The following is an 18,899-nucleotide window of genomic DNA, read 5'->3' on the forward strand; positions in this document are numbered from 1 at the left end:
CTGATAGCTTATAAAACTCCATGCCAATTTTTTTTTAGCCTTATTTTATTTTTTATTTTTTTAACTATATATGTTTTATTGAAGTATAGTTGACTTACATTGTTTCAGGTTGTCAGCCTCATTTTAAATTGGGAAAGGAAAAAAGGTAGTTGGAAGTATTTTTTATGTACATTCAAATATACTTTTCTCTTGCTAACCTATGTCTGGGCCTGTTACCATTGCAGACACAGGCTTCTAATGACTCAGCGTGTTTATTGTGCTTGTTTCCCTTCTCTATTTTCTTTTAGAGATTAGCAGCAGGTCACCTAAAATAGAAGGGCCCTCTCAGTTTGAGGGGGTGGGGGGGGCGGCAACCAGGAAGCTGGGAGCCAGACAGACTACATCTGGCCCTGGGGTCAGCCTAGGAGAAGGATGCTAGAAAGAGGTAGAATGCTTGGCGGTAGACTTCAACGTAACAGAAATGACAGTAATAGCATTTGCAGCTAACATTCACTGCATTCTCACTACCAAATTCTCTAGGAGAAATAAAAGCAGGCCGAGAGCCCGGGGTCCCAGGGACCGTATGGACCGAAAGAAAAGGACATCACAGGGAACTGGCCTCCATAGTAGAAAGAGGCCATGCCCTGGAGTGGGAAGGCTTGATCTCATCCTGTCTCTACCACTTACTTGGTGATTTTATCCCTAAATGAGGCTGACTTTCCTCATCTATAAAACTGGGAATACTTTTATTACCACTTTCCTCTCTCTGCCCCACAGGTTTCTTATGGAGATCAAAAGTGGTAATGCATATGAAAATGGTTTGCATAATTATACAGTCTCTCTATAAATATGACTCATCATTACTTTTAATTGTAAGAAGAGAGGATTGGCAGCGCACTGACTATCCAGGAAGGTGGTGTGCACCTGCCTTGGGGCAGGAAGTCTGTTATTCACTCATCAATAAGAACAAAGGCAGCCAGATAAAATAATTATGAGATAAGGCCTAAGATCGTTCTAGCCACCCACTGGCTGGAGCTGGAGAGCTTCCATGAACTGAGCCTTTTGTTCTGCAGGTGCCATCCCACCTGCGTGCCTCAGACACAGGAGTAGACACTCTACTGAACGTTTCCGCGTGCCGTGCACTAGAACGTGAAGTTTACTACCCCTCTCTTTTTTTTAATCGCCTGTTCGAATCCTCTCAAGAGCTCTTCACGATTAGTATTAGCATCATCTTTATTCATATTCATATGATGATGATTTACTGCCATTTCTAATGGGCATGCTCATTGCTACATGACTACTTAGCTTCAGCACCAGGATTTAGATCCTGGTCGGCTGATTCAGGAGCCCGCACCCTTAGCCATACGCTATATGAGACCCACTGAGCGGTCAGGGCCAGCGATCCTGCACAGAGCCCGGCATGTTGTTTTGCTGGCGTGGGTATTTGTTTCTTTGGTTGCGTCAGGTCCTAGTTGCGGCACGCAGGGCGCTCGCTGAGGTACGTGGGCTCCTTCCTCTCCTTGCTAGTGAAGGCTTTCCTCTAGTCGCCGCGCAGGGGCTCAGGAGCTGGGGTGCGTGGGTAGAGCCCACCGTTTTAAAGGAGTTCCAGGCCTTCTCCTCCAGCCTCCTCACCCCCACACCTCTAGTGAAGGCTGTTGAGGACAAAGTTAGGTAAGAAGAGGCTTGTTTTTATCTGTTATACGTTAAGTTTCCTTATAGGATTTCCTTTTTGGGGCGAAGAGCAGGGGCTGCTCCTCGTGGCTGGTGTGATCTCAGTTCCCGGACCGCGGACTGAACTCACACCCTTGGCGGTGAGAGGGCGGAGCCCGAGCTACCAGATGGCTGGGGAGCTCCCAAGGTTTCCTTTTTTTTTCTTTAAGTGCATTGTTGTATTGTTTAGTCACAAAGTCACGTGTGACTCTTTTGCAACCCCATGGACTGCAGCCCGCCAGGCTCCTCTGTCCATGGGGTTTTCCAGGCTAGAAGACTGGAGCAGGTTGTCATTTGCTTCTCCAGGGGATCTTCCCGACCCAAGGATCCAACCCACGTCTCCTGCGTTGGCAGGTGGATTCTTTACCACTGAGTCACCAGGGAAGCCCCTTTAAAAAATGTTATCTATTTTAAAATTTTGTTCAGCCCTCACATACCACAATGTTCTTATTTTATAGGTGAGGAAATGGAGGTCCAGAAAACCTGTGGCCAGAATCACAGAATTAGTTCTTTGCAGAACTCAGACCAAGTTCTTTTCTGTATATCAGGAGGTATCTTTGTGGGAAAACAGACTTTAAAAAAAAAAAGGCATGAAAATCCTCATTTCAGCCATTAAAACCCTAGGTGGCTCAGATGGTAAAGAATCTGCCTGCAGTGCAGGAGATTCAGGCTGGGTGGGGAAGTGCCCCTGGAGCAGGGAATGGCAACTCAGTCCAGTATTCTTGCCTGGAGAATTCCATGGACAAGAGGATCCTGGCAGGCCGTGGGGTTGTAAAGGGTTGGACATGACTGAGCGACCAACACACACACAGCAGAAAATTTAAAATACTGCCTGTTTTTCAAAAATTGAGTGAGGTGTTCCAGATACGCACCATCGAGAGGGCAGGATTTTCCTCTCACCTTTACTTCATGCTCCAGCTCTGGTGCCTATTTGACCATTTCTGTTGTATTAAGAACAGGAGTGACTCACGGGAGTTTGCGGCGGTCCCCGCTTCTTCCTGGATGAAAATTACACCTCGGCTCTGAAACCTCTGCCTTCAAAGACACTCCCTTTTGTGAGCAGTAGCGCAACGCTAGGCTTGAGATAGCTTCCTTGAAGGGCTACTGGGCCCTTTGGGAGAGCTGCCTCCGTGTCCTCAGTAAACCGTCTGGAGACCATGCCCGTGCCCGAGGAGCTAGCCCTGTTGCTCTTGGAGAGACACTCTTCTTTTCTCCCGGCTGGTGCCTCCTTCCACAGTGCCACCTGGCTCCCCAGCCTGGGCACGGGCGGCCTGTTGGGTTTCACGTCAGCATCAGAGCTAAGGCAGTGCCCCCGCCAGCCCCAGGCCTTGCCCCAGTCCTCCACCTCTGAGCAGCTGCATCATGACGTCCAGAAGAAAGGGTGGCACCCTGAGGGTCTGGCCCAGTCTGGAGGGTTCTTCCGTGCCAGCCCAGCCCTCCAGTCCAGTCGCGCAGCCCCTCACCTGATCAGACTGCTGGGATGTGCCGAACACAATCCCTGGGGAAGAGTTTTCAGACCCTGATTAGAAGTGCTCACGTCTCTTTAAATCTTTGTATAATATAAAGAGTTTCTGGGGATTTACGTAATTATCTGTGGATGTGCTGTGTCTTCACTGCTGTGCTCGGGGTTTTTCTAGTAGCGGTGAGCCGGGAGCTGCTCTAGCTGCTGTGCGCGGGCTTCTCAGCGTGGTGGCTTCTCTTGTTGCAGAGCCCGGGCTCTAGGGCCCACGGACTCAGGACTTGTGGCTCACGGGCTTAGTTGTCCCCTGTGGGATCTTCCTGGATCATGGATCAAAGCCATGTCCCCTGCATTGGCAGGTGAATTCTTAACCACTGGACCCCCTGGGATGTCCCCCTGGGGAATTTCTTTTGTTCATTCTAAAATTTGGGGTGAAATTGTTACTGTACCTGATTTAATACTTTGCCTAGAATGTATATACTGGTCAAGAAGTAATAGTCACTTGGTGTTGGGCTTTGTCATAATCAAATATGAAAAGGAAAGAGTCTGGCTCTCTGCCCCTGTTTGAACACACCTCGCATAGTCCAGAGACTAATGAGTTGGCAAAGAATAGTATTAATAATGCCCCACAGGTGTCACTGGAAGCCATTGCTGCTTCTCATTCCTTTTGTAAAATCATTTCCCTTTCAGTAAACTATCATTTCCCTCCATTTACAACATAAAACAACCGTGCTATCAAAGAAGATAAAATTTAAGAACACAGCCTGCCCTTCTTCTGAGGTTTTGCTGGACAAGAACATCCCCTGTGGCTGTTTGCAGTTTTCCTGTGTCTCATGGTACCCAGTGCTACATGAAGGGTGGAGCTGTCAGATGTCTCGCCTCCTCCCTACTCCCCCCTCTCTCCGTTCCCCTCCTTGCAGAGTAGCACTGAGATATTTACTCAGCTGCGGACTGGTACCAAAGCCTCAGTGCCCTGGGGAAAGGAAGGGGTGGTATGGTCATGCCCTGAATTATCCATGTCCTTCCGAGCATCTCTTGGCAGAGCAGCCTGGCTGGGGGGCAAGTGTCATTTGGAAGGAGACTTCATAACCCCTGCATGAAAGAACATAAAAACAATGGCAGCTGAAAATTGGAGAGTCCACTCATAGGCTGTGGTGTTCTCTGGGCTCTGTGGTAGTTCCTACCGAGATCATGCAGCCAACCAACTAGAGGCTATTCAGTCCTCTGGGATTCCCCGTGGCTTGGGAGCATTTCATTATCTCCGGCTCCTGTCCCAGCCCTCAGCCTGAAGGCTCTCGTGCAAATGAACTCAGACTAAACCCCAGTTCCTCCTCCAGACTTTCAGAGGTAAAAAAAAATAAAAATAAAAACAACCCTCGATTCAGTCGGGCTTGGGGGAAGGCTTCTCTGAGTAAGGGACAAAGATATGGCCCTTGTTCCTTCATCCTTGCTCTCATGACACCACTGTGACACTCGAAAGGGCACCATTTCCCAGGAAGAGCAAAGAGACATCTGAATCTTCAACCACACACCGCCGCAGTTCTTCAGAGCAAATGTGTGGACCCACATGGTGGTCTGTGAGGAAGATGTAGAGATGACTCAGCTGCCCCCACAGAGCTTCAGAGCCTAGAGTTTCCACAGCAGGAAGGCAAGACCAGATGGAGAAAAGACAAGAGAAGGTCTTCAATCCTTCTTTTCCAAGAAAGGAGGAAGTGAGAATGAGTTAGCCTTTGAACATATTGGGCATGACTAATTTCTGACAAGATGAGTTTTCTTAGCCATCATAACCTCATCCATCACTCTCTAGGATTAGAGTGGGACAGCCAAGAGAATATTTTGAGTCGGGATGGGTATGTTGAAAACTCCAGTATTCTTGCCAGAGTTGTAACAGTGCATGCATGCTAAGTCACTTTAGTCGTGTCCGACTCTTTGAGACCCTGTGGACGCCCTCCAGGATCCTCTGTCCCTGGGATTCCCCAGGCAAGAATGCTGGAGTGGGTTGCCACGCTCTCCTCCAGGGGATCTTCCTGACCCAGGGTCAAGCCTGAGCCTCTTTGATTTCCTGCGTTGGCAGGCAGGTTCTTAACCACAAGCGCCACCTGGGAAGCTCCAGAGTTTAACAGTGGTAAACTGAATGCCTAAGAAGTGAACCCTAGGCTGCTTCTGATTTTCATGGTAAACTGGTGATCTGTTCCAGTGAAAATAAGTATTCAGGTTGACTGGATTGAGCGCTTGCTAAGAAAGTGCTAGGAGCCAGCAAGGCCATGGAGTGTAGTTACACCTGCTGTAATTCATTCAGTTCCCCGAGAGCCGGGTTACCTACCCAGCCAGGACGTGTTCCATCCCCAGCACCCGGCACCTCCTCGCACCACCCTGAGTTTACAGTCACGCCTCCTGTGTCTGGAGATCCCCCGTCTCTGTTCAAACGCTGACCGGAAACTCGTCCCTGTGAATTTTCATTCGGGTCACTGTGCAGTGCGTGTTTTATTCATTTGCTCTTTCAATGAGCAAATACCTTTCAATGGGTATTTAGTACTATAATCTGGACATTGTGCAGAGGACTTCAGTTAGGTCCAAAGATGCCTTAATTTCAGGACTTCAGTTAATAATTATTAAACAGTTCTCCCATTTACTGAGCATTTTGATAATTTTTTAGAAAAACACCTCATATACAAAGTACCTCCTTTTCTTTTTATAACATCCCTTTAGGCAGGTACTGTCATTAGTCACATTACTAAGAGGAAATCAAGGTTCAGAAAAGTTGTCTAGGGAATTCCCCAGTAGGCCAGTGGCGGGGACTCCAAGCCTTTACTGCTGAGGGCACAGGTAGGTTCTATCCTGGTAGAGGGACCAAGATCCCACAAGCTACAGCCGAAACCAGGAAAAGGAAACAAAAGAAAAGCTGTCTAACTTGTCCAAGTCGTGCTGGTGGTAACTAGTGGGACCAGGTTTTGAAGCCAGGTCATCTGATTACGAAGTCTGGGCTCTGCACTAACACAGCTGCCCTGGCCACCTGCAAGCTATCTGTGTTTTTGTTGTTGTTCAGTGGCTAAGTTGTGTCTGACTCTGTGACCCCATGGCCTGCAGCATGCCAGGCTCCTCTGTCTTCCACCAACTCCAAAAGTTTGCTCAATTTCATGTCCATTGAGTCAGTGATGCTATCTAACCATCTCGTCCTCTGCCGCCCTCTCTTCCTCCTGCCCTCAGTCTTTGCCAGCATCACAGTCTCTTCCAATGAGTCAGCTCTTCGCATCAGGTGGCCAAAGTATTAGAGCTTCAGCTTCAGCATCAGTCATTCCAGTGAATATTCAGGGTTGATTTCCTTTAGGATTCACTGGGTTGATCTCCTTACAGTCCAAGGGACTCTCAAGAGTCTCCCATATCACAATTCAAAAGCATCAATTCTTCAATGCTCAGCCTTCTTTATGGACCAACTCTCACATCCATGCATCCTGCTAAGTCGCTTCAGTCATGTCCGACTCTGTGCAACCCCATAGATGGCAGCCCACCAGGCTCCCCCGTCCCTGGGATTCTCCAGGCAAGAACACTGGAGTGGGTTGCCATTTCCTTCTCCAATGCATGAAAGTGAAAAGGGAAAGTGAAGTTGCTCAGTCATGTCCGACTCTTAGCGACCCCATGGACTGCAGCCTACTAGGCTCCTCCGTCCATGGGATTTTCCAGGCAAGAGTACTGGAGTGGGGTGCCATGCATGACTACTGGAAAAACTATAGCTTTGACTATACAGACCTTTGTCAGCATAGTAATGTCTCTGCTTTTTAATACACTGTATAGGTTTTCATAACTTTCCATCCAAGAAGCAATCGTCTTTTAATTTCATGGCTGCAGTCACCATCCACAGTGATTTTGGAGCCCAAGAAAATAAAATTTGTCACTGCTTCCACTTTTTCCACTTCTATTTGCCATGAAATGATGGGACCGGATGCCATGATCTTCGTTTTTTGAGTGTTGAGTTTCTAGCTAGCTTTTTCACTCTCCTCATCAAGAGGCTCTTTAGTTCCTCTTCACTGTCTGCCATTAGAGTGGCATCATCTTCGTGTCAAAGGTTATTGATATTTCTCCCGGCAGTCTTGATTCCAGCTTGTGAGTCAGCCAGGCTGGCATTCCTCATCATGCACTCTGCATATAAGTTAAATAAGTAGGGTGACAATATACAGCCTTGACATATTCCTTTCCCAATTTGCAACCAGCCTGTTGTTCCATGTCCGGTTCTAACTGTTGCTTCTTGACCTGCATACAGGTTTCTCAGGAGACAAGTAAAGTGGTCTGATATTCCCATCTCTTTAAGAATTTTCTACAGTTTGTTGTGATCCACACAGTCAAATCCACACACCCAAAAAAATGAAATGGTTGGATGGTATCACCAACTTGATAGACATGAGTTTGAGCAAGCTCTGGGCCTTGGTGATGGACAGGGAAGCCTGGCGTGCTGCAGTTCATGGGGTCGCAAAGAGTCAGACAACTGAACTAAACTGAACACAAAGGCTTTAGAGTAGTCAATGAAGCAGAAGTAGATGTTTTTCTGGAACTCCCTTGCTTTCTCCATGATCCGACAAATGATGGCAATTTGATCTCTGGTTCCTCTGCCTCTTGTAAACCCAGCTTTTACATCTGGAAGTTCTTGGTTCATATACTGCTAAAGCCTAGCTTGAAGGTTTTTGAGCATAACTGTATCAGCATGTAAAATGAGCACAATTGTGCAGTAGTTTGAACTTTCTTTGCCCTTCTTTGAGATTGGAATGGAAACTGACCTTTTCCAGTGTTGTGTCCACTGAGTTATCCAAATTTGCTGACATATTGAGTGCAGCACTTTAACAGCATCATCTTTTAGGATTTGAAATAGCTCAGCTGGAATTCAGTTACCTCCATTAGCTTTGTTCATAGTAATGCTTCCTAAGGCCCACTTGACATCACACTCCAGGATGTCTGGCTCTAGGTGAGTGACCATGCTATGGTGGTTATCTGGGTCATGAAGACCTTTCTTGTATGGTTTCTCTGTGTATTCTTGCCACCTTTTCTTAATCACTTCTGCTTCTGTTAGATCCTTGCTGTTCCTGTCCTTTGTTGTGCCAGACCTTGCATGAAATATTCCCTTAATACCTCCAATTTTCTTGAAGAGATCTCTAGTCTTTCCCATTCTGTTGTTTTCCTCTATCTGTGTTTTACCTTAGATATAAAGTCTGCAAGTCACCTGGCATAAATAATCCTATCATCAGAAGTCAAGTGCCCCACAAAACCAGTCAGATCCTACCTGGTAGAGTACCACTCGCTGGACCTTGAATGCTAAACCAGCAAACATCTGAATCTCAATCTTCCTTCCTCTTATTAGCTCTGTCTCTTTGAAAAGTCATTAACCTTAAAGAAACCTTGTTTCTTTATTTCTGAAATAATAATATCAAATACTAACAGAGCACTTATGATGGGACCCTTGTTCTCAGTAGTTTAAACAACTGTATGATGTTGGTTATCCTTATCCCCACTTTATAAATGTTGAAACTGAGGCATAGAATGCTTAAAGGTCAGTAATTTGAAATCAGTGGCAAGGCTCGGATCTGGACCCAGGCAGTCTAACTCCAGAGTCCATGCCGGGAGCCACCATGCAGTACAGAGCTCCTCCTGAGATGATACGATGGAGCAGGGTTGAGACCTCTGGTCCCCGAGCCAGGCACACAGTCAGTGGGGCTCTTAGGAGGTTTAGAATAAGAAAGATGAACAGCTCTGGCCACCCACAAAAAAAGCAGCACCAGTTTGCAGGGGATGTTCTGATTTTGATCTTATACCAAACTCGTCTCATGTCTTTGCCTTTGAACTTTCAAGACCTGGGGGGTTCCTTTAGAGCAGGCGTCTGGCGGTGCGCCTCTTGCCTTCCTGCACCTGCCGGGGTGGAGCGCCGGCAGTGGGCGGGATGCGCGGTGTAGCCGCCCGCAGAGGTGTACTCGTCCCTGCCTCCCCGAGGCCCCCAGCCCAGCACACGCCGCGATGCCGGAGCTGCAGCCTTTCCTGTTGACAGTAATTAGAACCTTTCAGACTCAATTTCTTATGTGCAAAAAAATCCCAATTCACTTGAATTGTCTCCTTGATCCAGTTCACCTGGAGCTATTTAGTCCCTACAGTTTGTTTGGAGTGGAGAACAAGCTTTTAAGCCTTCACCCATTACGGTTGATAAGATCAAGGTGCGGAAAATGTTAGTTGGGTAAACTTTGGAGCCAGACTGCCAGAGCTTGGATTCCAGTTCCACCAGTTAAGCATGATTTGAGTTTTTGTGTCTGTGAAATGGGGATAACCACAGTGAGGACTAGATGAGACGGCACAGGTAAAACCCTTGGAAGAACTGTGTCTGGTCCAGAGTGAGTGCCCAGTACATGTTCACTCTAAGTATTATTATCATCATTAAGCCCATCCAGCCCTTAGGCCCCAAAGGCTACCCACTCCAGTATTCTGGCCTGGAGAATTCCATGCACTGTATAGTCCATGGGGTTGCAAAGAGTCAGACATGACTGAGCGACTTTCACTTCACTTCCTTTCCCCTCCCAGCCTAGGAAGCCAAGGCTCTGGGAAGCCAAACGTGCTCCTCCTGTCCCCCACGCTCTGGACCCTTCTCTCCTCACTTCCTAGATAATTTCATCTCTCTAAGCCTTCATGTCCTTATCTGTGCAGTAGGGCTGGGATTTATCTTATGAGGTTGTCATGAGGTTAAGCAAGCTACTTCAGAGCCTGAGCACAGAGCTCAGTGACTGACTCACTATTGCTATTCCTGAAGCACAAAGGGGCTGCCTGCAAGGCTGGTCTTCGAGATCTTGGAGAGCTCTTGAGAGCCAAAGGACCCAAAGGCAGGAGCGTTTAGGGTTAACCAATGGCTGAGTTGGAGCCTCTGAGCTGGGGAGGCCACCAGCTTGTTGGGAATGGTGTGCGTGCTAAGTCCCTTCGGTCGTGTCCAGCTCTGTGCAAACCTATGGACTGTATAGCCCGCCAGGCTGCTCTGTCCATGGGCTTCTCCAGGCCAGGATACTGGAGTGGGTTGCCGTGCCCTGCTCCATGTGTTGTTGTTCTTGTTGTTTAGTTGCTAAGTCATGTCCAATTCTTTTGCAACACCATGGACTGTAGCCCGTCAGGCTCTTCCGTTCATGGGATTTCCCAGGCAAGAATACTGGAGTGAGTTGCCATTTCCTTCTCCAGGGGATCTTCCTGGGAACGGAGGAGGCATAAAATGCAGACTGCAGAAGAATATTCAAGAACAGGTTTGACTCAGACAACCTGACAGAATTTTCAAGGCAGAACTCTCCCAGGGGTTTAAGCTTTAAACTCAGCAAGAAGCTTCTTCCTCCTCTCATCTCCTGCCTTTGCCCCCAGGATTTAAAAAACAAAACCAAGTGATTTCCCTGGTGGTCCAGTGGCTACGACTCCACACTCCTGATGCAGGGGGCCTGGGTCCAATCCCTGGTCAGGGAACTAGATTCCACACGGCCCAACTAAAGATCCGGCATGCCATGACTGAGGGTCCCGAGTGCCACAACTAGGACCCAACACAGCCAGAAAGTAAACAAGTAAATGAACGAACACTGAAAACAAAACCAAATAGCTCCTGTTGTTTGGCGTTACTGTGTCCTAGACATTCCACCGAGTACTTTCTAGACATCATCTCTTTTAATCTTGACTTGAGCCCTGAAAGGTAAGTGTCATCATTCCCATTTCACAGATGAGAAACTGAGATTTAGAGGGACTGAGCAATTTGCCCAAGGCTGCCTACCTGGGGAACCGAAGAGCCAAGGTTTAACTCCGAGCCAGAGGGCCAGGGGAAGAACAGCTCTCCTTTGCTCATCAATGCTCTGATTCGGGGACAAGACTTAACTGCTCACCCTTCTCCCAGATACCCAATGTGCAACCCAGGAGTGTTTCCAAGCGACAGATGCCTCTCCCTTGAAAGCATCTGGCCTTGATATTATCCTGAGTCTGCTTTAATAGAACTGCTGTCTTAAAGAAATAGAACTGCTGTCTTCCACAGTTAAGGTAGCCAAAGTTGTGTATTTGCCTGCACTTTCACTCATCTCTTTATCTGACTGTCTTCCTCGCTTTACATTTGGGAATGTCAAGTTCCAGAAGTGGTGAACAGGATCTATTCTGTTTTTCTGATGTATTTAGTATTTCCCAGAACTGCCGACGCTTTGGAGAAGAACAAAATTATTTTCATAAGTTACTCTTCTGTCCTTAGGAAGCAAGTATTTGAAACACGTGAGTTAGAATATCATCAAGAACCTAAAAAATGCTGAGGGCAGGAAAACCAGGAGGCTAGAAGCTAAGATGGAGTCCCAGCACGGTCTTTCTTGATTAAATAAGCAGGGGGTGGGGGGCAGGTGTCACAACTGTCTCTCAGCTTCTCACTTTCCTTCATGTTGTTTATCTTCCCAAGAGTATCTTGCAGATAATTTGGGGGATAAATATGAATAACTGGGAAATACTTTGGCCCACCCTAAGAATGGTATCAGATCCATCCACCAAATCTTAGCCTCAGTTCAATTCAGTTCAGTAGCTCAGTCGTGTCCGACTCCTGCGACCCCATGGACTGTAGCCCACCAGGCTCCTCTGTCCATGGGATTGTCCAGGCAAGGATAAGGATACTGGAGTGGGTTGCCATTTCCTTCTCTAAATCTTAGCCTAGAAGAGCTTTAATGATTCAAAGACAGAACTCACTCCTCTCTGCACAGGGAGCTTTGGAGTGAGAGGAAAGCAGGAACGCATTCAATTCAGTGGCTTTTCTCCGCTTCGTTTTTCCTGTCCCTCACCCCAAGTCCGCGAGCCCACAAGTAGCTGTTACTCTTTCTGCTGAAGAACAAAGCCTCCGACTAGGCTGGTGCCCGAGGTCAGGCGAGCAAGGAGAGGGAAGCGCACCCCCCGTTGTGGCCGAGACGAAGGCCGCAAAAGCCATCTTGTCCTCTGACCCACGCTGACGCTGTCCCCTTGCTGTCCCTGACTGGCAGTGTGGTTAGTCTGACGCTGTGCCCTCACCTTGAATGGAGCCTTGATGAAAAAGGATAGGAAACCCAGGCCTGTCCCTGGGGATTTGGGGTTTTTATCTTGGAAAAGCATCAACTGAACTCGCAGGGACAGGAGATCTGGATTCCTGTGGCTTGAGCTAACTTAGGTCCAGAGAAACCAAGTGCCTGTGATCACCATCTTTGTTCCCCCAGTGTGGCCTTGCCCTCGGGGCTCCCTCCTCTCACCCAGGCTCCCAGTTAGGAGGGCTTCTGGGTTGCTCCATCCTGCTTTACCGTCAGCACGTCCTTCCGTATTTGAAATGCTTTGGTATATGGAATACTTGTGGATTGAAGCTGCCTGACTGATCTAAAATCCCTCAGCTTTGGGACACGCAGTAACAAAACAACTCTTTTTTTTCTTTTTTTAAATTTTAATATGGAAGATCTGGTTTCTGCCATCAGATCAGATCAGTCGCTCAGTCGTGTCCGACTCTTTGCGACCCCATGAACCACAGCACGCCAGGCCTCCCTGTCCATCACCAACTCCCGGAGTTCACTCAGACTCACGTCCATCGAGTCAGTGATGCCATCCAGCCATGTCATTCTCTGTCGTCCCCTTCTCCTCCTACCCCCAATCCCTCCCAGCATCAGAGTCTTTGCCAATGAGTCAACTCTTCGCATGAGGTGGCCAAAGGACTGGAGTTTCCGCTTTAGCATCATTCTTTCCAAAGAAATCCCAGGGCTGATCTCCTTCAGAATGGACTGGTTGGATCTCCTTGCAGTCCAAGGGACTCTCAGGAGTCTTCTCCAACACCACAGTTCAAAAGCATCAATTCTTCAGCACTCAGCCTTCTTCATAGTCCAATTCTCACATCCATACATGACCACTGGAAAAACCATAGCCTTGACTAGACGAACCTTTGTTGGCAAAGTAATGTCTCTGCTTTTGAATATGCTATCTAGGTTGGTCATAACCTTCCTTCCAAGGAGTAAGCGTCTTTTAATTTCATGGCTGCAGTCACCATCTGTAGTGATTTTGGAGCCCAGAAAAATAAAGTCTGACACTGTTTCCACTGTTTCCCCATCTATTTCCCATGAAGTGGTGGGACAGGATGCCATGATCTTCGTTTTCTGAATGTTGAGCTTTAAGCCAACTTTTTCACTCTCCACTTTCACTTTCATCAAGGGGCTTTTGAGTTCCTCTTCACTTTCTGCCATAAGGGTGGTGTCATCTGCATATCTGAGGTTATTGATATTTCTCCCGGCAGTCTTGATTCCAGCTTGTGTTTCTTCCAGTCCAGCGTTTCTCATGATGTACTCTGCAGATTAGTTAAATAAACAGGGTGACAATATACAGCCTTGACGAACTCCTTTCAACATAAATCGGCCACCGGTGTACATGTGTCCCTCCGTCTGAACCCCGCTTCCAGCTGCCTCCCCACCCTGTCCGTCCAGGTTGTCCCAGAGCACCGACTTTGAGTGCCCTGCTTCATACATCAAAGTCACACTGGTTATCTGTTTTGTATATCGTAATGTATATGTTTCAATGCTATTCTCTCAAATCATCCCAAAACAGCTTTTAAGCATCAGTGTATTTCCTCTCCCCTGACATTCTACAAAGCCCTCTGAGTTTACCTCTCTGGGTTTTCTGCTGAGCCACGGAGCGTCATCCTGGCTCATCTCTCCCAAAGCACTGCTTCTGTATATCAGGAGTCATTTGGTCGCCTTGATTGTAGATCTCGGGTCTTGGCTTCCTACAGTAGGATGACCAGATCTGTGTGTGGGCATCCAAAAGAAGCCAGCCTGCCCAGTACTGGATGAAGGGCAAGAAGGGCTCGGGCCGCCCTGCTAACTCTTCTCCCCTATACACTGCAAGACTGCCTCTGCCTTGGCACTGCTTCCGGATATTCTGTGCATGGTCTTTGGGCATGTTGTGGTGAAGGCTACCGTGCCAGAGAATTTCAGCAAATGTAGCCAGCTTTGAAATGACTCATTTTTGTGGATTTTCAGACACCAGGAAAATCAAACTGAGAAGGCTAATAAAGTTGCGCCTCTAATTCTCCCTTCTTACCGAACCATCCCTCAAACCAGTGAAGCTCCTTTGGCCAAAATGTTGTAGCTGGGTGCCTCCCATCCTGGAAAAACTTTGTAGAAATATTGATCTTAAAATATCATCCTTGGGTTAACGCAACCTTAATAGTGACTCACCTTGATCCATGTTGATGTGTGGCAGAAACCAGCATACTATTGTAAAGCAATTATCCTCCAGTAAAAATTTGTTTAAAAAAGAGCAGTTCTACCTAGGGTAGGTCTGAAACCCCTGAAATGACCGAAAAGACTGCGGTGACTTCCCACTCTGAGGCCTGATGCCTTCCTCTCCATTTCACTGCAGATTTGCTGACCATGAGGGAGTATCACTGCTTGCTGCAATTACTGTGCCCGGATTTCCCCCTGGAGCTCACTCAGAAGGCCGCCAGGTATGTCTCCCGGGCTCCTGAAGTCAACTGTGCCCTCTCTCTGGCTCAGGCTTCTGAGAGAGAACTGCGATGTATGCAGACAAACACACGTTAGGAGAGAGTAACAGCGACGGGAAGGAATTGGCATTTGGAGAGGGGTCTATTTGGGATTTGCCCCAAAACATAATATTCACTTTCTGCATCTCCAGGAGGAAGCCAAATGATCTTTGGTGGTTTCTGTGGGGAGCCTTAGGGTCTGCAGATAGAGTTGGGGGTGGTGGTGAGATGAAGAGGCAAACACACTCATACCAGCTCGCACACTCACACGGGCACACACACAGATAAACATCCCTAGAGGGCATTCTGAGAAAATATGGCGCAAGCTTTGGCAGCGACTTGCGATGAAGGGGGGTGAAGTTCGAGGCTGGAAAGCGTGAAGGTGATAAATTCCGACTGAGGGGGAGATAAATTGTATTATTTATGCTAAAAGACGGTTTTCAGTATTAGTCCAGAACCAGGGAGACTTGGCAGAAATAGTTAGAGCCCCTAATTTCTGTGTTTGGTTTCACTGTTATTCGCATCCTTTAAGCAAATGCGGTAGCTGGGCTATGCCTCAGTTAACTTTTACTTATTTAGGTGAAAATCTGAGCTAAGGCAACAAATGGAAGTGTAGCAAAAATCTCGTCTTTTGAAAAATGCCAAAACAGAGGATTTTTAGAAAAATATTCTGTCTTATACACGGTAGATGGCCTTCCCTGGTAGCTCAGCTGGTAAAGAATCCACCTGCAATGAAGGAGACCCCAGTTTAATTCCTGGAACAGGAAGATCCCCTGGAGAAGGGATAGGCTACCCTCTCCAGTATTCTTGGGCTTCCCTTGTGTCTCAGACAGTAAAGAATCCACCTGTAACGTGGGAGACCTAGGTTCGATCCCTAGGATGGGAAGATTCCCTGGAGGAGAGCATGGCTACCCACTCCAGTATTCTTGGGCTTCCCTTGTGGCTCAGGCAGTAAAGAATCCGCCTGTAATGTGGGAGACCTGGGTTTGATCCCTAGGATGGGAAGATTCTCTGGGGGAGAGCATGGCAACCCACTCCAACATTCTTGCCTGGAGAATCCCCATGGACAGAGGAGCCTGGAGGGCTACCGTCCATGGGGTTGAAAAGAGTCGGACACGACTGAGCGACTAAGCACAGCACACAGGGCACAGCATACATGGTAGATACATCTGTTCACACCCGTGGAATGTAGCTCCAAGAGTGAAGCGTGGCTCCAAACCTGGACTTGGGGTGACGATGCGTCCGTGGGTTCAATGGCTGGAGCAGATGTGCCGGCAGGGTGGGGGGCTTTGATTACGGGGGAGTCTGTGCACGTGTGGGGGCAGAAGGCATTTGAGAAATCCCCTCCAGTTCACTGTGAACCTAAAACTGCTCTAGGAAAGTCTAAGTAATAATTTTTTTAATGCCCAGCTTCCCTAAACCAATTGATCAAGTATGCGTACAGAGTAGAGTTGACTAGTAAACAAGGAAGAGGTGAGAGACACCGGCCTCTCTGTGCAGATGAAAACCCAAGTGGAGCTCTTAGTCCACTCTCCATACGCACAGGACTTCCACACACGCGGTTCCATATATGCGGGTTCAGCATCTATGGACTCAACCAGCTGCCCCTTCTGTATTCACTATTGAAAAAATAGTGAGCCTGCGCAGTTGAAACACAGGTTGTTCAAGGGTCAACCATATATTCACATCGCCACAATCCATTTTAGAGCATCTTCAGTTCAGTTCAGTCTCTCAGTCATGTCCGACTCTTTGTGACCCCACGGACTGCAGCACGCCAGGCCTCCCTGTCCATCACCACCCCCCGGAGTTCACTCAAACTCACGTGCATCGAGTCAGTGATCCCATCCAGCCATCTCATCCTCTGTCGTCCCCTTCTCCTCCTGCCCCCAATCCCTCCCAGCATCAGAGTCTTTTCCAATGTTTCAACTCTTCGCATGAGGTGGCCAAAGTACTGGAGTTTCAGCTTTAGCATCAGTCCTTCCAATGAACACCCAGGACTGATCTCCTTCAGAATGGACTGGTTGGATCTCCTTGCAGTCCAAGGGACTCTCAGGAGTCTTCTCCAACACCACAGTTCAAAAGCATCCAGTCTTCGGCGCTCAGCTTTCTTCACAGTCCAACTCTCACATCCATACATGACCACTGGAAAAACCATAGCCTTGACTAGACGGACCTTTGTTGGCAAAGTAATGTCTCTGCTTTTGAATATGCTATCTAGGTTGGTCATAACTTTTCTTCCAAGGAGTAAGCATCTTTTAATTTTAATTACCCCCAAAAGAAACCCTGCTGCTCTCAGCCACTGCTCCCTAATCCCCCGCCCATCCTCTCTCGCCCGCAGCAACTACACTCTGTCTCAGTAAATTTGCATGTTCAAGACACTGAAATGGAAGCACACGATATGCGGGCCTTTGTGACTGGTTCCTTTCGCTTAGCCGTGTGTTTTCAAGGTTCATCCATGTCATAGCAGCTCTCAGTATTTCCTCTTATCAAATATTTTTTAAAGGTTTCTTATGTGGACCTTTTTTTTTTTTTTTTTTTTTAGTTTTTACTGAATTTGTTACAATATTGCTTCTGTGTTAGGTTTTGCTTCTTGGCCCCAAGGTATGTGGGATCTTAGGTCCCTGAGCAGGGATTGAACGCGCACTGGAAGGTGAAGTCTTAACCACTGGACCGCCAGACAAGTCGTTCATCAGCTATTTATTGAGTGCCAGTTTTGTGCCAGGATCTAATCTGCACACTGGGGGTGCAGTGATGAATAAGATTATAGTTCCTGTACCAAGGAGCTTGACATCTGATTTAGAAGAGGGTCGCTTGGGTACCGATCACAGCCTGCCATCTCTTTGTGACACACCGCCTTGGTCTCTGTCACTCCACAGCAGCTGCTGTCCCCGTTTCTCACACCTGAAAGGTAGTGGGTGGGCCCGAGGGTGAACCTTCTGTATGGTCTTCGGCCCCACCCACCTCCCAGATGCTTCCAAACAACCTGATGTAGTAAACACTGGAAGGTTAGACTAGAAGGAGCAGAACCCTCTAAAATCCACAGATTCTTACAAGTTTTGATATCCAGGGGCTTCTGGAGTGACCTTCCCCCGGCTGTGGTCAGAAGCTTACCGCCCCTCCCCATCACCACCACCACCAAGAGACCCTCTTGTTCTTTAGAACTTCAGACCTTTCCATTTGAGCAGGGGGGAAGCATGGTGGCTGGTCCATGCTAATAGCCAGCAACGAGAAGGGATGGTGGGGACGCCAGAATCAACAGCAGAAGGGCCCAGGGCAAGCGTCAGGAGACGGGCTACAAAATTAGAGATGACTTCAAGACTCAAGCTTCGGTGTCGACCCCGCCTCCCCAGCTCCATTCTCTCCCCACCCCACTCCAGCTGCTGTGTGCATGTGTGTGTCTGTGTGGAAAAACCATATCCATCCCAGAATGTGCCCCTCTGACTGCCTGAGCTCTTCCCTTCTCATCCTGAAGGTCAGGATCCCAGCTTCCTCACACGCGAGCCCCGGCTTCCGACCAAAACTGCAGGCGGGGGTGCGGATGGTGAGGCCCCCCCAAGGCAGTGGCCATGGCTGGAGGACGGTCTTCGTGGCCCCGAGGTGGGGACAGGCCGTGGGAGCAGGCGGCAGCCCCTGATGATGTGTGCGTAAAGGAATGTGACCCACACGCAGCTGTGCACCAGAGCCTGCCGAGCACAGAGCAGCCCCACGTGCGCCCAACTGACGGGCGGCACCTCGGCCGGGCCTGGGGCGGCAGGTGTGAGCCGGAAACACAACTGGGGAAGAGCCAGCAGACCCCCTGACCGCGCCCGGCCAGAGCCCCGCCCCACCCCCCACTCCTGCAGAATGGAGGTCGTTAAGTTACATATCCCTAAACGGTCACCATAGCATCTTCGTCTCCATCCTCCATGGACTGGGCGGCTTTCCTGATGGTTAAAAGCGCTCAACTAGAGCCAAACTGCTTCTTTTTTTAACAAGTGAGAGGCCACTTTTGATGGCATTTTAATACCACGCCTCCCCACCTTCAGGGAAGGTCCTTTTTATTTATGTGTGTTTTGGCTGTGCTGGGTCTTCATTGCCATGTGTGGGCTCTCTCTAGTTGCACCGAGCAGAGGCTCCTCTCTAGGCGCGGTGCGCAGGCTTCTCTTTGCGGTGGCTTCTCTCGTTGCAGAGCACGGGCTCGAGGGCTTCAGTAGTTGAGGCTCACGGGATCGATAGTAGTGGCACATGGGCTTAGGTGCCCTGAGGGTT

The 18,899-nt window shown here is 48.4% G+C and overlaps 1 protein-coding gene across 2 annotated transcripts in view; it reads left to right on the forward strand.

The window, feature by feature from the left end:
* Positions 1–18,899, forward strand: part of LOC104990345 (chromosome unknown open reading frame, human C11orf49) — a 210,896-nt gene that overhangs the window by 170,202 nt on the left and 21,795 nt on the right. For both annotated transcript variants that reach the window (XM_010842365.1, XM_010842364.1), the window contains exon 4: positions 14,531–14,615. In XM_010842365.1, coding sequence (XP_010840667.1) covers positions 14,531–14,615 — 85 coding nt within the window. The remainder of the gene's footprint in view (positions 1–14,530; positions 14,616–18,899) is intronic.

Source organism: Bison bison, unplaced genomic scaffold, assembly GCF_000754665.1.
Source record: "Bison bison bison isolate TAMUID 2011002044 unplaced genomic scaffold, Bison_UMD1.0 scf7180017864178, whole genome shotgun sequence".
NCBI lineage: Eukaryota > Metazoa > Chordata > Mammalia > Artiodactyla > Bovidae > Bison > Bison bison.